The 17,851-nt window shown below is 43.5% G+C and overlaps 1 protein-coding gene across 3 annotated transcripts in view; it reads left to right on the forward strand.

Moving 5' to 3' along the window:
* The window catches only part of TBC1D8 (TBC1 domain family member 8), a 112,158-nt gene that overhangs the window by 62,240 nt on the left and 32,067 nt on the right, over positions 1-17,851 (forward strand). For all 3 annotated transcript variants that reach the window (XM_042931969.1, XM_042931970.1, XM_042931971.1), the window contains exons 4-6: positions 1,910-2,138; positions 4,870-5,110; positions 16,051-16,258. In XM_042931969.1, coding sequence (XP_042787903.1) covers positions 1,910-2,138; positions 4,870-5,110; positions 16,051-16,258 — 678 coding nt within the window. The remainder of the gene's footprint in view (positions 1-1,909; positions 2,139-4,869; positions 5,111-16,050; positions 16,259-17,851) is intronic.

Genomic DNA, 17,851 nt, shown 5'->3' on the forward strand with positions numbered 1-17,851 from the left:
TCTCTGAAGCTTTAAAGAAATCCCTGTGGTTTGAGCTGTGCTGGTTACCAGACACTGCAATAATCCACAGAAGTCAGGAGTCTGTACAGCCACCATTGTGGCTGCCTCTGGAGCCAGTGGATCCATGACTCTTTGCTGTAGAGCCTTCCTAAAATCCCCTTCATACCTCACGGTCCAGAGCTTTATATATTAGATACACTTTAAAAAAATGTTTATTTATTTTGAGAGTGGGGGCAGAGACAATGGGAGAGTGGGACAATCCCAAGCATTCTCCACACTGTCAGCACTGAGCCTGATGTAGGGCTCGATCCCACAAACCAGGAGATCATGACCTGAGCTGAAATCAAGAATCAGATGCTCAACCAACTGAGCCACCCAGGTGCCCCTATATTATGTATGCTACTTTTTTTAAATTTTTTTTTTTAAGTTTATTGATTTTGAGAGAGGGACAGAGAGAGCAAGTGAGTGGGGAAGGGACAGAGAGAGAGAATCCTAAGCAGGCTCCACACTGCCAGCATGGAGCCCAACGTGGGGCTCAAATTCCTCAACAGCAAGATCATGACCTGATCCAAAATGAAGAGTTGGATGATTAACTGACTGAGCCACCCAGGTGCCCCATTCATATGCCTTTAAAATTATTCATACTTCTTATAACTTTTCTATTTTATAATGTCTGGTTAAATAAAATTTGGGAAAGAAGAAAAACATAATGAAATGAAAAGCACTTGAGATTTTATCAACCTTCAGATTCATTTTAAAAATAATTCTTACTTTAATAGAAACTCTCAGGTTTTCTAAATAATTTTCTAAAATCTCTTATAAAGTCTAGGGTATGGTAGCTTTGCCCCAAAAGTGGCTTTGTCTTAAGGGACCTAGCCTTTCATGAAATACAAGAATGTGGGGAATCAGAATTCTGATCTTGTCAGCGAGTTGTCACCCCTTAGGAACAGGCCACAAGCTTATGTTAGACACTTCCATAGCCTTACCCCAGACTTAGAAAGGATCCTTGCTGTTACTTGTTGTTGGCAAAGCTGTTGTACATTTAGATGTTTTCTTTTCTGTCTTGCCTCTTCGTGCACCTGAGTGCTTTGGAGGTGTTTGCAACCTTGGCCAACATAACTCCTTTTCTACCTTAGAAGACTGTAGAATATTTAGTGGTAGTGAAAGGTGTCAGATGTCACACAGATAGGCACCTGTTGGCTTTGTACTAAAATTTTTGAATCTAAGGAGGAAGACATTCATTAGCTTTTTTTTTAATGTTTAGTTTTGAGAGAGAGAGAGACAGAGACAGAGTGTGAGCAGGGAAGGGGCAGAGAGAGAGGGAGACACAGCATCTGAAGCAGGCTCCAGGCTCTGAGCTGTCAGCACAGAGCCCGATGTGGGGCTCGAACTCACACGCTGTGAGATCATGACCTGAACTGAAGTCAGATGCTTAACTGACTGAGCCACCCAGGCGCCCCGACATTCATTAGCCTTTTAAAAACAACTAACTTATAACTCAAACTTGGGTGGTTCGTTAAAGTTGATGCACTGGGTTCATGCTGGAGCCAATAATTTGATCATCCTGTTCCTGTAGGTAGAACAGGGAGGTATAAAATAGTAATTTGTTAGAAAACTCAGGCTTAGAAGTCAGTGATTTGTCCAAAGCCTCAGGGCTGGTAAGTGGCCAAGTGAGAGACTTGTTCTTGGGTTTTCTACCTCCCAGCTCATTCCCCTCCCCCCACCCCCTTGAGTGTGGCCATGTTTCTGGGTGGTGGACAGTGTGATGAACTTCTCTCCTCCACCCTGCATGTCTGTTGTTGAGCAGTGCAGACTCCTTAGGTGCCTGTGCTCAGCTGTCCCTGCTTCTGCCTGTCCCTCCCCTCGTCCCTTACACTAACGAGGGGACCTGTATCTTTCTGTGTGGCAGGCTCTGATTGCTGAGGAGACAAGTAGCAGGCTTGCTGAGCAGGAAGAAGAGCCGGAGAAGTTCCGAGAGGCCTTGGTAAAGTTCGAAGCCAGGTTCAACTTCCCGGAGGCGGAGAAGCTGGTCACCTATTACTCCTGCTGCTGCTGGAAGGGCAGGGTTCCCCGCCAAGGCTGGCTGTACCTCAGCATCAACCACCTCTGCTTCTACTCCTTCTTCCTGGGCAAGGAACGTAAGTGAGGCATTTGGAGCGATTTGGGCGTTCACAGATGAAGTTGACCCTCGGGATGCTTGTGCTGTCCTGAGACAAGATGAAGAGTTAGAGAACAGAAGATTTAAATGAGTAGTTGAGATGATAATAAGTTAATAATAAGATAATAAGTTAATCAAGTGATACTTGATTAACTTCCAAATGACTTGTGCAGACAATTATATTGATATATACTGCTACCCTTAAGGGGCTTTGATTTTGTGAGAATTCATTTTTTCTATTGCCTTAAACATTTCTGTGTAGCTCACTTCATATAGCTCCTGCAGGTTTTTTACTTTATCTTATTCTGAAAACACGTTGTTAAAACTGATGGCCCCAGTACTTCTAAAGGAGTGGAACATGTTATTTCTTAAGATGAACGGGAGCCGGTGGGGGGGCGGGGTTGGGGAGCATGTAAAAAATTCCCAGCCTGGGGTGGCTCAGTTGGTTAAGCCTCTGACTTTGGCTCAGGTCATGATCTCATGGTTTGTGAGTTCAAGCCCCACATTGGACTCTGTGCTGACAGCTCAGAGCCTGGAGCTACTTTGGATTCTGTGTCTTCCTCTCTCTCTGCCCCTCACCCACTAGCACTTTGTCTCTTTCTCTCAAAAATAAATAAAAACATTTTAAAAAAAATTAAAAATTCCCAGCCCTGAAGGTTATGACTGCTCCCGGAAGAGTAACTAGCAAGATATACAGTTGTTCCTTGGAACCAGAAGGAATTCTTCACCTGGGTCCACTTGAGATTCAGGTAGTAATTAACTTTTCGCACATTTATCCACTGACCATTGCCATGCTAGATGATGGAATTCCCAGGTAAGAAAAGAAAAGCCACAAGTGTCAATTGTATATTGAATTTTAAAAAAGTCATTCCCACTGAAACTTCTTTTGGAACCAAATACTGTTTCAAGCACCCATGCAGGATGGAAGCTGTGTGTATATAAACTGAGTGTGTATATATATATATATGTGTGTGTGTGTGTGTGTTTATATGAGTACAATGAGTATATATAATATATATATATAATGAGTGTGTATATATATATATATATATATATATATATGTGTGTGTGTGTGTGTTTATATGCAGAATTTTTTTTTTCTTCCTGCATTTAAGTTTACATTTCAAGTTTAACCAGTGGGAAGGGCTCCTCTTGAATTTTGCTGAACCAGCTTCCTGCACAGGGTCATCACTTCTCTTTCTCACGCTGCCAGCCTCAGTCTGATGCTCCAGTACATACACTCTGCGTACATAGCCTTTCCCCACCCTCGTGTACTCTGACCTAATCTTGATGATCCTTATTCTTGTACTTTCTAAAATACTTCTCAAAAAAAATTTTAAATTTTATTTAGAGAACATGAGAAGAGGAGAGGAACAGAAGGAGAGAGAGAGAGAGAGAGAGACAGAGGGAGAAAATCTTAAGCAGGCTCCACACACAGTGCAGAGCCCAACTTGGGCCCATGACCCTGGGATCGTGACCTGAGCCAAAATCAAGATTCCAGTGCTCAACCGACAGAGCCACCCAGGCGCCCCTTGAAATCCTTCTCAAAATTAATTTCTTTCTCTTCCCCGTTCTTGTGCCTGTTTGGAAATTCCTGTTCACCCCTCAAAATCAGTTCAGATTTTATCACCTCCAGGGACTTTCCCAAAACCATGTTTGTGTTTCTGTTTGATTTTGTCAAATTAGTGGTTGCTTATTTTACATGTCTGTTTTCTCTATTTGAGCTTTTTTCTAAGTGCAGGGCTTTCACAGAGTAGATGCTTAATGAAGTGAAAGTTGATGATTATAGAGTGTCTATGTGTGTTTGTGTAAGAGACTTACGTGAAAGCAACTAGAAGTAGCTGAAGCAGTTTCTTCTCAAGCCTGAGAAGATCTGTGGCCTTTTAAATTATTGAAGCACTGAAAACATTATTGCAGAATAAGCAGAAAGAAATGTTAGAAATAGAAACACTTAATGATCCCCTCCTTGATTTGAAAAAGAAAACGAGTTATCTTCTGACACTGATCGATCATGGTCACTAAGCCAAATTTTGTTAGGGTAAGTTTGGAAAAAAAAAAAAAAAGAATTTCTATATTTGATAACATTTATCATTTCAAGTTGTTGCATCGTCCCTTCTCCATTTGCATTAGCAAGCTAGCCTGGCTACCCACTGTATTGGAAACATTTCCCAGAATAGAGTACTTGTTTATAAAATGTTCTGTTTGTACTGTATTACTTTAAAAAGAATTCCATAAAAATTTGTACTGTGTCTCCTAAGACTCTGTCATTTGACACAGTCTAAATGTTAAGCCTGTTTCTCTATCCGAGATCATGAATAATCCTCTTTTGCACTTCTTTTTTTTCATAGCTTACGCCATGAATGCTGCCTTTGAAACCAGAAATTATGTAGATTGAGAAACTTTTGCATATTTTTCAAATATTTAAGTTTAAATGTTTTTGAAGTTTTCATGTTTTCAGAACAGTGTCCCCTCTATGTGTGCGGTAGCCAGCAACTTAGAAAATTTTACTTAAATCTTTAAGAAAACCATTAAACATGAATTGGCTTCTGACAAACAGCTGTCAACCAGTTTTGTGCTTCCTCTTTACTGCTCTGGTTTAAAAGGTGTTTGCATTTCAGCTTAAGGAAAGCCTTGGACTCTTGTTTGTTGATACACTTAAGTATGACTCAAATGTTAGGTTAAAATCTGTATTTGCCTTTTTTTCCCTCTAGTTAAACTTATAGTCCCTTGGGTTGATATCCAGAAATTAGAAAGAACATCCAACGTCTTTCTGACGGACACCATCCGAATCACCACACAGAATAAGGAGCGTGATTTCTCCATGTTCCTGAACCTTGATGAGGTGTTCAAGATCATGGAGCAGCTGGCCGATGTGACACTTCGAAGGCTGCTGGACAATGAGGTCTTTGACCTGGACCCAGACCTGCAGGAGCCAAGCCAGATCACCAAGAGGTAAGAACTTCTGTTTTCAGTTGTTTCTCACCTGGGGGACCGTGGCTTCATTTACATGGGCTTTGTTAGTCTTAGTTGTACTAGATTTAAGTTTCCCTTTGGCAAAATGCAGATTTTCCTATGTTGTTAATCATGATTGTGACATAATAATAATTGGCTGAGATTGTTAATTTTTTTTTTTTAATTTTTTTAACATGTATTTATTTTTGAGGCAGAGAGAGACAGAGCATGAATGGGGGAGGGTCAGAGAGAGAGGGAGACACAGAATCCGAAACAGGCTCCAAGCTCCAGGCCCTGAGCAGTCAGCACAGAGCCCGATGCGGGGCTTGAACTCATGGACCGCAGGGTCATGACCTGAGCCGAAGTCGGACGCTTAACCGACTGAGCCACCCAGGCGCCCTAATTTTTTTTTTTTTTTTTTATGCAGTAGTCTTTGATTTCTGGATCCAATTCTGCTTTTTTTTCCCTGATATTTTGAAACTGATTTTTATAAAAAACTACTTCTAGGCAATGTAATATGAATAGCTTCATGGTAGAATTCCATTCAACACTGTGTTTTATCAGTGAACATTAAGAAATGTTATATTTCCATATGAAATCGCTTTGTAGAAATAAGTGTTCAGGACAATGAGATTTATTTTTGTTACTGGTTTGTCATTAGAAATATGCCTTAGGGGCGCCTAAGTGGCTCAGTTGGTTGAGCGTCTGACTTCGGCTCAGGTCATGATCTCACAGCTCGTGAGTTCGAGTCCCGGGTCAGGCTTTGTGCTGACAGCTCGGAGCCTGGAGCCTGCTTCAGATTCTGTGCCTCCCTCTCTCTCTGCCCTGACCCACTTTCATTCTGTCTCTGTCTCTCTCAAAAGTAAATAAACATTTAAAAAAAAACAAAAAAAAACAAAGAAATGTGCCTTAGTAATACTGTAAGGTAGCATTCTTTATTATTGGTTTGCCCCAAATTGATGCTAGTTACGGAGATGTCTGAGGCAGTTGCTTGAATTATTAGTCACTTTATTTATTTATTCATTTATTTATTATTTGTTTATTTATTTATTTATTTATTGAGAGAGAGAGAGGGAAGGGTGGGCATGCAAGTGGGGGAGAGAGGCAGAGGGAAAGGGAGAGAGAGAATCCCAAGCAGAGTCTATATCCAGCATGGACCCCGACATGGGGCTCAATCTCTCACAACTGTGAGATCATGACTTGAGCTGACATTGAGAGTCGGACACTCAACTGACTGAGCCACCCAGGTGCCCCTGAATTATTAGTCTTTTAAAGAAGTTCAGCTTTATTATCTAAAATTTAAACAGTGGTGTTCGAGCTTGACTGTGATTTCTGACTTGGTGGGTCAGACCAGGTAACTGCAGAGTTGATACCAAGATACCCTTTGAGGAATAAGCCTTCTGTCAAATGCTGTCCTGGATGGATATATTTGATATCATTATAGAATCACCACTGCTATTTGAATACTATTAGTCATTAAACAAGTTTTTTTGTTACATGATACAATACACATAACCTAAAATTTGTTGCCTTAATACCACTGAACCGTATGCTTGAAAAATGGTTAAGTATATTCACATTGTTATGCAGCCATCCCCACCATCCAACCCTGGGACTCTTCATCTTGCAAAACTGAAACTTCGTCCCCATTAAGCAATAACTCCCCATTCCCTCCTCCCCCACCCCCTGGCAGCCACCGTTCTACTTTCTGTCTCTGAGTTTGACTTCTTGTGGTTCCTCATATAAGTAGACTCCTACAGTATTTGTTTTTTTGTGACTGGCTTTAGGTGTAATTCCTTAAGGTTCATCCATGTTGTAGCCTGTGTCAGAATTATTTTCCTTTCTAAGGCTAGGTAATACTCCATTGTATGTATATACCACATTTTGTTTGTCCATTCATGTATCGATGGACACAAAGTTGTTTCTACCTTTTAGCTATCGTATATGATGCTGCTATGAGCAGGTATGCGCAAATATCTGTTCGAGTTCCTGCTTTCATGACTTTTGGGCATATACCCAGAAGTGGAATTATGAGATCATAGGGTAGTTCTGTGTCATTCTGTGTCCAGTCATTAAAAAAGCCTTTAATGGATAAAGAAATTGTGGTTTATATACACAATGGAGTACTACGTGGCAATGAGAGAGAGTGAAATATGGCCCTTTGTAGCAACGTGTATGGAACTGGAGAGTGCTATGCTAAGTGAAATAAGCCATACAGAGAAAGACAGATACCATATGTGTTCTTTCTTATGTGGATCCTGAGAAACTTAACAGGAACCCATGGGGGAGGGGAAGGGAAAAAAAGAAAAAAAAAGAGGTTAGAGTGGGAGAGAGCCAAAGCATAAGAGACTCTTAAAAACTGAGAACAAACTGAGGGTTGATGGGGGGTGGGAGGGAGGGGAGGGTGGGTGATGGGTATTAAGGGGGGCATCTTTTGGGATGAGCACTGGGTGTTGTATGGAAACCAATTTGACAATAAATTTCATATATTAAAAAAAATAAAAAAATAAAACCTTAAAAAAATTTTTTTTAAACTGTTGATTTTTGAGAGAGTATGAGTGGGGGAGGGGCAGGGGGGGTGGGGTGGGGACACAGGATCTGAGGTGGGCTCTGTGCTGACAGCAGAGAGTCCGATGTGGGGCTCAAACTCACGAACCGTGAGATCACGACCTGAGCTGAAGTCAGATGCTCAACCAACTGAGCCACCCAAGCGCTACCCCAAAATCTTTTTTTTAATCCACTGTAACATTCCTGTTACTCTTTAGACACATTTACTGTTTTCTCTGAACATCTGGGAGAACATGGGTCTAATTAATAGTCTCTAAATGGTGGTGTGTTTGTTTGTAGTTTACATGTACTCAGCAAGAATTCAGAGCCCCTGCTATGTGCATATGTTATAAATTGATCATGTATAGTCACAAAATAAGGCAAAAATCAAAAAGTGCACTTTTTGGTAAAACTCCAATGAATTTAATTTCACTTGGTTTTGTGTCCTCTCTGATAATCTGACACTTCCTTTGCAAGAGGGGATGCTGCTGCTTGTCACTCCCTTACAAAAAGGGAACCTTGGGTTGCTGCCCTTGGGTCTTCTGACTCCCAGCCCTGAGCTCCTCCCTGTGCCTCCTGCGGATTTCACATTATATCTCTGGCTCTGTCTCTGGTCCAGAGAAGACAGTCCAGCACAGTGGTCACCCTGCTCTCCCATATTTCTTTTTATATTTTTTTAATTAAAAAAAATTTTTTTTTAATGTTTATTTTTGAGAGAGAGTGAGAGAGACAGAGCATGAGCGTGGGAGGAGCAGAGAGAGGGAGACACAGAATCTGAAGCAGGCTCTAGGCATTGAACTGTCCGCACAGAGCCTGACGTGGGGCTTGAACATATGAACCACGAGATCACGACCTGAGCCAAAGTCAGACTTCGCTTAACCAGCTGAACCACTCAGGTGCCCCATATGAATTTTTTTTAATGTTTATTTATTTTTGAGAGAAAGAGAGAGCGTGAGCAGGGGAGGGGCAGAGAGAGAGGGAGAGAGACACAGAATCCAAAGTAGGCTCCAGGCTCCGAGCTGTCGGCACAGAGCCTGATGTGGGGCCTGGACTCACCAACTGCAAGATCATGACCTGAGCAGAAGTCAGACACTCAACCGACTGAGCCACCCAGGTGTCCCTCCTATATTTCTTTAAGTATCTCTATAGTAGTTTGGTATCTGAGTCTTTTTAGTCCAACAAAGATCAGTTACTACAACTCAGTTGTAGGAGTTGTTAAAGGGCTCCTATAAATCACCCATTAGAACTTAACACCTCTCCTGTGGGTTTTGCACACAGATGTGTACGTGTGTGAATTGCAGCTGGGTTTTAGGAATAGGAGGCCAGCTAATAGCCTTGTGTGTTCTGGTCAGCTCCATGAGCATTGGGATCTCAGGTGACTGCTCACAAATTTCCTGATGTTCCTTCATGGCTCCACTTCTAGATGCAGCATTTTGGCTTGGGGCAGAAATAGGGAAAGAAGAGGTGGATGGCAGGTTTGTAGAGCTTCAGACCCTTTGGTATACTCATTCATTTTGGAAGAGAATTCATCAGTACGGACAGTTTCCATTCACATTCCAGAACTCAGGTGCATTATACAAGGCTCTCCTTCCTCTACTTTCTGTCCTAGAAACAAGTAGAAAGGAGAAGAGAGAGAAAAGGACAAAAGGGAGCCCTGGCAGTGGCTGGTGGTGGAGCTGCTGGGGACCCATGGGTGCCTAGGGCTGGCCCCAGCGTGGACGGCAGGATTCTGGTCTGTGGTGTGTTTTGCTGGTCACTGCACTTTGAGTGACTTCTTCCAAAAGTGAAAGGCATGTCCTTGCATACCAGTTGCTTGCCGGGTCTCGTGTAGCTTTCTGTCATGGAGACATAGGCCTGTGGACATAAACAGGTAATGACTCAGTCAACTTGACATCCTGCCAAGAGAGCCCAGGTTTTCAAGTTGAGGAAAACAGTCTCTTGATGCTAAGGGCACAATCAGAAGTGCTGGAATGCTCCTCAGGCTCCCTTTTGTTGATGTATTTTCACTTCCCTTCCCAGATAAGGGCTTTAGAAAGGTGCCCTTGGGGTCACGAATGTGGTGAGCCATCTGATTATGGATTAGTCATGTTCACTGCTTGTGCTTACTCCCATGGGACTTGGGGACAGAGCAGAGTGGGGCTGGAACTCCAGTGGGAGCCAGGAGGGTGGGATGGTACATCATACAACAGAACCAGTCAGATAAGTTAGAGCCAGCAGAACTGGAGAGTCCCCTAGCCTAGCCCTCACACTGCACAGAGGAGGGCCTGGATCAGGGATTCTGGTGTATAGTAACAGAATCCAGGGATGGGGGGGTGACTGAGGCTGGGGAAGGGGCTTTCAGGAGTTGGGCAGAACAAATGCATTGATTGGTCCTGAAATTTACAACATAAAATAACCAGACTGATGTTGTGAGTGATAGGTTGAGAACAGTATGGCCAGCTATTTTGGGGGTGGGATATTGGTGAGGTGATGGGTTTCAATAAATCAGAATTAGTATCTTCATTAAAATCTGTATTGACTAGCTGGAAAGTACTGGAGGGAAGCTCAGTTAATGCACTGTAGTAAATGGAGATTCATTCTAAGCTATTGTAAGATTTGTTGTAAGGTATTTCTGCGATTTCCAGAGGTGAACAGTGGCTGCCAGGGGGGCTGATGTCTTCAGTAATAAGCCCTCATCCTCATGGGGTGCCTGGGTGGCTCAGTTGGTTAAGCTCTGGATTTCGGCTCAGGTCATGATCTCACGGTTCATGAGTTCGAGCCCCTCATTGGACTCTGCAGTGTGGAATCTTCTTGGGATTCTCTCCCTCTTTCTGTCCCTCCCTAGTTCCCTCCTCCCCAAGTAAATAATAATAATAATAATAATAATAATAATAATAATAATAAACCTTAAAAATAAAAAAATAAAAAAAAAAAAGCCCTCATCCCCTGTTGCCTGGCCGATTCTCAGCTCCCCAGCCTGGCTTGTCAGACCTTTGGCCTTTCCTGCCTAGATTCACTCCCTTTTCTGCTCTTCTCCTGAGTCCCTATTCACAATTCCCAGGCTCATTCTGTAATTTATTCAACTTTCAGCCCTTGTGATTCTAGTTCAGAGTTGACATCTCTTGGGGCTCATGCAGTCCCAAACAGCTTCCACCTCACCAGGAAAGGCCTGCGTCTCCCGACCCTGTAGAGCCCTAGCTGCCCTGAGCTTGTGCAGGTCATTTAGGTGGCTCTCTCTGGGGCGGGACAAAGGCAGGAGCCCTGAGTGTGAAAAAGCCTTCTGGATGCCGGTGTCGTTGAGGCCCTGGTCTGTCGGGGCTCCGTTGGCTGGATTTTCAGAGAAATGGGGCACTGCAGGCACCAGCTGAGTCCACCTCCACACTACTGGTTGTTGTCTGAGGGCCGATCATGCCGCCACTGTGCCCAGGGGACCCAGCCTAAGATGTTGCAGGGCAATGTTGTCCTTCTGTTTCCGGAGTGCTCTTGGGGGAAGGCTGAGGAAAGGTGTTTTAAGTAAACACACATTGGAGAAACACAGTGTTTTATGTGCAGACTTGGGCTTTGAGGAGACATAGTGTATCTGGCCTTTCTGCCTTGTTTCTACATTATTGGTTCTTGGTATATTCCAGAGTTTCAGAGGAGCTGGGCGTGGGTCTGTGGGCAAGTATGTTAACTAAGAGCCTCCAGAAATCGTTGTATGTGCTTTTCTGGGGCTGACTGGCTGCAGAGGACTGAGATATTCCAGCAGGGCCGGGATGGTGCTTGAGGCCTCCTGTTGAGGACACAGATAGGAAGTCCTCACACCCTGAGCTAATGGGGGAGCCCATCTGCCCCAGCCTGACACACAGACTGAGTTTGGGGAAGCATTTGACCTTGAGAAGCTCTGAGCTGCTGACACACAGTAGGTTTGTATATGTGCATGAGTGATAAATGAGGGAGGGAGAGTTTGTGTATAAGGCCTAATACAGGTTTTCCCTAAAGCATTCTAAAATGTTGATGAGTAAGAGAGAGGGGAAACCTGTTTTTCATACCTGTATCTAAACTAGGAGGGGAAAACCTAATTCTAGGTTTGCAGAAAACAAAAGAACTACCTACCCCTTCATTTCTTGGGTCTGAGGTCTAAGAAATTAAGTCTAGATTTTTTTAAAGTTTATTTATTTATTTTTAAGTGGGAGTGGGGGAGAAGCAGACAGGAGCAGAGAGAGAATCCCAATCAGGCTCTGTGCTGTCAGTGCAGAGCCTGATGTGGGGCTCAAGCCTACGAATCATGAGACCATGACCTGAGCCAAAATCAAGAATCAGATGCTTAACCGACTGAGCCATCCAGGCACCCCAAGTCTGGATTTTTAAATTGTCTGTATATAGTCTAGAATTGTCTGCATGGTTGTCATGCACGATTGCACATATTAATTTCAGCTTTAACAGCAAACTTGGTGTTGCTCCATATTCTGATGAACCCCTGTTGATTTCCAGGTGGTTCCGGGCTCATACAATGACATGTGTTAAGACAGGATGATTTGTGGCACCTTCCCCTTCTCTTGTCCACTGTAGCTTTCTCTTGGAGCAGTTACTTTGGCCGGCACATACCAGCACCGTGGACAAGAGCTGGTGAATACTGTTGGGGTTGCTGGGCTAGTTTCCGTCTTTCTGGGGGCACTTCTGCTGTGGCTTTCAGGCCCGAGCTTAGCTAGTGCTTTCTGAATGGTAGGTTATGACCCGTGTCTGTTGGTCATCTCTATGGAGGAAAAGTGGGAACATTTAGTAAGTGGTAGAAGGTCTGAAAGGCAAATTGTGGCCAGCAGGCTTTGTTTTTGGTGCTCTTCAGAAAGATGAGCTGGCATTTTTAGCATCACAACTATCACCTGCTTGGAAACAGACCCAAGGGATGAGGCGGTCTTACTCTGAGCTTCATAAAGGGCTTGTGCTACTCATCTCTCAAGCTGCTGGTCTTCATCTCAGTTATGTCGGAAAGTTAAATACCACATATATACATGTAATGCATATTTAGAAGTAGAATTGGAAGAGAACTTTCTAAGGAAGGAAGATGACTTCAGAAGTCCCTCCTGCTGCTTTCTGTCTTGTAATGCTAGGTCACTGGTCTCCGGCTGCTGCATGTGTGAGAGATGGACCCTTGGAGTGACAGGGAACAGCCCAGAAAGGAGAATGGAGATGGTGTGTAGTATGGAGAAGGGGCTGAACTGGCTGACGCAGCGGGTGTACTGAATAGAAACATCAGATAACTGAGCACCTTAACTCTTAAATTGAAGAGCTGGATGCAAAGTAAATACAAAAAGTCCTTCTATCCCCTCTCTCTGTGCTTCTAGGGAAGAATAGCCAACAGGTGAATTCAGTGGTGGCTGGAGCCACATCTGTAAGATAAGTACAGACAGGCTGCACTGGCTTCACTTTCACCACAGCCAGCCTGGCCAGCATGCTTTGGGGACAAGGATGTAAGTCTTCCAGTGTAAATGTGTTGAATGTATGTGTCTCCTTCCTGCTTTCAGGGAACTGGGGTGATCTTGAGGGGCCTTGCCTTCCATCCTGTAGTACATGAATTTCTAGAGCATTCATGGTGCTTTCCCATGTTCTCCCGGCTCCTCTGTGGAGCAAGTGTAGGCTCCTTTGGAAACAGCCATCTGTGGAATATCAGCACTGCAGGGTAAGGAACTGTAGCTTTGGCCTGCAGTAACTGGACCCATCTTGATCTTGGAATTTATATAGTTTCTTTTTGTACCTAGAGGACTTTCTGGACATGTAAGTATCTTTTCTTTGTGAGGGTTTGATAATAAATTCCAAGCACTTGCCCGTCTCTGGGGTTGGGGGGGGGGGTGGGGTGTCTCTGGGAAGAGAGTTGTGTGATGGTGTGAAAACAAGGACTGGGTTGGGAACGAGAACAGGGGCAGAAGGGGCATCTGTGTGCAAGCATGGCCCTGGTGAGGGGGGCACGTGTCTAAAAGATCACTCAGGCTGCAGAGTTTCATACTTTTCTTTTATGCAATATTTAAAAAGTTTCTCTTTTCCTAAAAGAAAATGGAATAATTTTTAAAAAGCTAACAATACGTGGTCAGGTAGAAAGTTTAAGCAGAATAAAATGAAAAGTGGAAATCCTACAATGAAGAGTCAACTGCTATTAACATTTTAGGCAAAGTCTTTTTACACATCACTTCTGCAAATTATATAGAATCTATGTAAATGGGGTCATACTGTAGATGCTGTTTATTTTCTTAATTATTTTTTAATTTTTTTTTTTTTTTGAAAGAGGGAGAGCACAAATGTGAGCAGGGGAGACGCATAGAGAGAGGGAGAGAGAGGATCCCCAGCAGGCTCCAAGCTGTCAGTGCAGAGCCCAGCACAGGGCTCGATTCCATGAACCATGCGATCATGACCTGAATGGAAACCAAGGGTCTGATGCCCAACCAACTGAGCCACCCAGGCACCCCTGTAGATACTGTTTCTAACCTGCTTTCTCAATATTGTGGACATCATTTTATGTTTGCAGGGATCCCTTGAAGCAGAAAGGTTATTGTTTCCATTTTACAGATGTCAGGATGTGATATGGAGGAGTGTGTCTAAGGTCACACAGCTAATAAGCCAAGAGTTCGTATTCCTTACTTTGAGCATAGTGCTAATTATATCAGACAAAGTTAAAGAACTCTTATGTAATGTGGCAAAGAAAAACAAAATTTTTTTTGAGAGAGAAAACATGAGTGGAAGAGGGGCAGAGTAGAGGAGAGAGAGAATCCCAAGCCAGCTCCAAGCTGAGCACAGAACCCGATGTGGGGCTTGATCTCATGACTGTGAGATCATGACCTGAGTCAAAATCAAGAGTCAGATGCTTAACTGACTGAACCACCCCAGGCGCCCCACAAAGAAAATTTTTTATCTTTGTACAGTGGAATTTCCCTTCTCCTAGAATTTTGGGGTATGACATACATTCATCAGTATTTTTAAACATTGTGATTTGGCTGCCTTCTTGCTTTACTGGATGTTACAGCCAAGAATCGGGGTTTGGTGGGGGTTCCCTGGGGTAGGATCTCTCCCCTAGCTCACCACCATTCTCTGCTGTCTGTACTGATGTGACACTGATGTGCTTCTCTCTGGCGATACTTTACTTAGATTTTTTTTATTTAGAAGGATTTTTTTTTTTTTTTAATTTAAGAGAGAGAGTGTGTGCATGAGAGGGGGAAGGGCACAGGGAGAGGGAGAGAGAGAATTTCAAGCAGGTTCCACACTGTCACTGTGAGCCCAATGCAGGGCTTGATCCCATGAACTGTAAGATCATGACTTGAGTTGAAACCAAGAGTTGGACACTTAACTGAGTCACCCAGGTGCCCCTGGATTTGTTTTTTAAAGGTAATAATAGTTAATGATTATTCAGCACTTACTATATGCCCGCACAGATCTAAATTTTTTTAAAGCTTTTTTGAGCTATACTTCATACATTTAATTCATAATATAATTCATACAATTCACCCTGTTAAAGTGTCCATTCAGTGGTTTTTTAGTCTGTTCACAGAGCTGTGCAACCATCACCACAATTGATTTAGAACATTTTCTTCACCCCAAGAAGAAACCCTGTACTCATGAGTAGTCACTCCCCACTTCTCCCTTTATCCCCAGCCCTAAGCAATCACTAATCTATTTTCTGTGGTTATGAGTTTTGCCCATTCTGGAAATTCCATATAAATGCAATCAGGCAGTGTGTAGTCTTTTGTATCTGTAAGGTTTCAGGGTTCACCCATGTTGTACCATGTGTCTGTACTTTTGCTTTGTGTGGCCGAGTAATATTCCATGGTGTGGCCCTGTCATGTTGTGTTTATCCATTTATCAGTTGATGGACATTTGGGTTGTTGCCAGTTCTCGGCTATTATGAATAATGCTGCTGTGAACACGCATGTACAGGGTTTTCAGCAGATGTACCTTTTCAGTTCTCTTGGGTGTATACCTAGGCGGGGAATTGCAGGGTCTTATGGTAACTCCATGTTGAGCCTTTTGAGAAACAGCCAGACTGTTGCCCAAAGTGGCTGCACATTCCCACCAGCAGTGTGCGAAGGTGTCAGTTTCTCCACATCCTTGTCAACCCTTGTTGTTATCTGACTTTTGGATACTGGATTTTTCATTGTTTTATGGTAATTCACAATGTTACTCAAACCAGGAAGGAAGGTCTGTGAGTTTGTCGTAATACTTTTGTGCAGGGGCAGCCCCTTCTGCCTTGAGTACGCGTTCCAAAGATTGGCTGTGAAGTGGGGTGCACGCTAATGACCCACACAGGACCTGGAGGGGCTCAGCACCTTTTGGCATCCACTTCAATATCCGGCTATGCCAGTGAGTGGTTTCACAGGGTTTTTCTTTGTACTCCAGTGTGTTCAGTCACCATTCCTGCCTCTTCTTCTTCTCTGTCCCTCCTTCGCCAGGGACCTTGAAGCCAGAGCACAGAATGAGTTCTTCCGGGCTTTCTTCAGGCTGCCGAGGCAAGAGAAGCTGCACGCAGTTGTGGACTGTTCGCTGTGGACGCCGTTCAGTCGCTGTCACACCGTCGGGCGGATGTTCACATCTGACCGTTACATCTGCTTCGCCAGCAAGGAAGACGGCTGCTGTAATGTCATCCTCCCGCTCAGAGAGGTAGCCGCCCTGGCAGGAGCTTCCCAAGCCCACCTTTTATCCTTGAGCCCATGGTCACTGTGGGACCTGGCACAGGCAGGGGTGCTCAGCCAGCAGGGTTTGGCCAGCTAAACACAGGCCTCTGGGGGGAAGCACGGCCTGAATTTGACCAGTACTCATTTGGTTGTTGTTTTTTCTGTCGTTGCTACAGCCACCTGAAATTTGCATAGAAGTGATTGGTGAGAATAAAACACTCTCACCTCAGGGTTTTTGATAAAGTTCTCATTAGAAAGTACATGCCTAGCAATTATAGCTTTTCCAACAGCCCTTAGGAATGAATCCACCCCTTTCACTCACAAAAATGGGGAAAGCAAAAAAACAACTGACAAAAAAGCGTCACCTTTTGAAAATGTCAGATTGCTTGGCTTTTATACCCTCCTGGGACTTGAGTTAAACATTTAAAAAGTGTTGCCTTTAATATGGATCAGGTCCCTTCCTCCTAGAAAATTCTGCAGTTGTGTTCCCGGAAATGCAAGGCAACCTGCGGCCACTTCTGGATCTGATAAGCCCAGTCCTTCGGTTTCAAGGCATGTCTGTTGGGACAGTAACAGCAACTCTTGTTTCATACCAGGCCTTCCAAATTCTAAGCACTTCTCTTTGGAAAAACTCAAATTTTTTTCATTTGTGTGATCTCCCTCCATGTCATTTTCTAGCTGTTTTCATTTTGCAAATATTCTTACTTAGGAGTGGAGCAAGAAATCCAAGGGTTGTCTTACGTATGTACTTGTTTTATTGTTGTAACATATATATGACATTGCATTTAGCACTTCACCCATTTTTTAAAGAAAATTTTTTAATGTTTATTTTTGAGAGAGAGAGAGAGAGAGAGAGAGAGAGAGAGAGACAAGAGAGACTATGAGCAGGGGAGGGGCAGAGAGAGAGGGAGATACAGAATCCGAAGCAGGCTCCAGGCTCTGAGCTGTCAGCACAGAGCCCAACATGGGGCTCAAACCCATGAACCACGAGATCATGACCTGAGCCGAAGTCGGATGCTTAACCAACTGAGCCACCCAGGTGCCCCTCACTTCACCCATGTTTAAGTGTTACGGTGCAGTGGCATTAAATACATCACATTATTGTGTACCCATTACCAGAACTTCTTCATTTTCCCAAACTGAAACTCTGTCTCCATTATGCACTAACTCCCCATCCTCCCTCCCACAGCCCCGGGCAACCACCACTCTACTTTCTTTTTCTGAATGTGATAGCTCTAGTTCCCTCTTGTAAGTGGAATCATACAACACTTGCCTGTTTGTGTCTGGCTTATTTCACTTAGCATAATGTCCTCAAGGTTCATTCCGTGTTGTAGCAGGTGTCAGAATTTCTCTCCTATTTAAGGCTGAGTAATATTCCCTTGTGTGGATAGAGCACATTTTGTTTCTGCGTTCACCTGCTGATGGATACTTGGGTTATTTTGACCTTTTGGCTCTTGTGAATATGCTTGCTGCCTTACCACTTTTTAACCTTTGTATCAGTTTCTTATTGAAGTTACTTGGTTTTACTTTCTAGCACATGATATTTTCTAAATATGTAACTGAAATGCGTGCCCTCCTT

Source organism: Panthera leo, chromosome A3 (assembly GCF_018350215.1).
Source record: "Panthera leo isolate Ple1 chromosome A3, P.leo_Ple1_pat1.1, whole genome shotgun sequence".
In the NCBI taxonomy this organism is placed as follows: Eukaryota; Metazoa; Chordata; class Mammalia; order Carnivora; family Felidae; genus Panthera; species Panthera leo.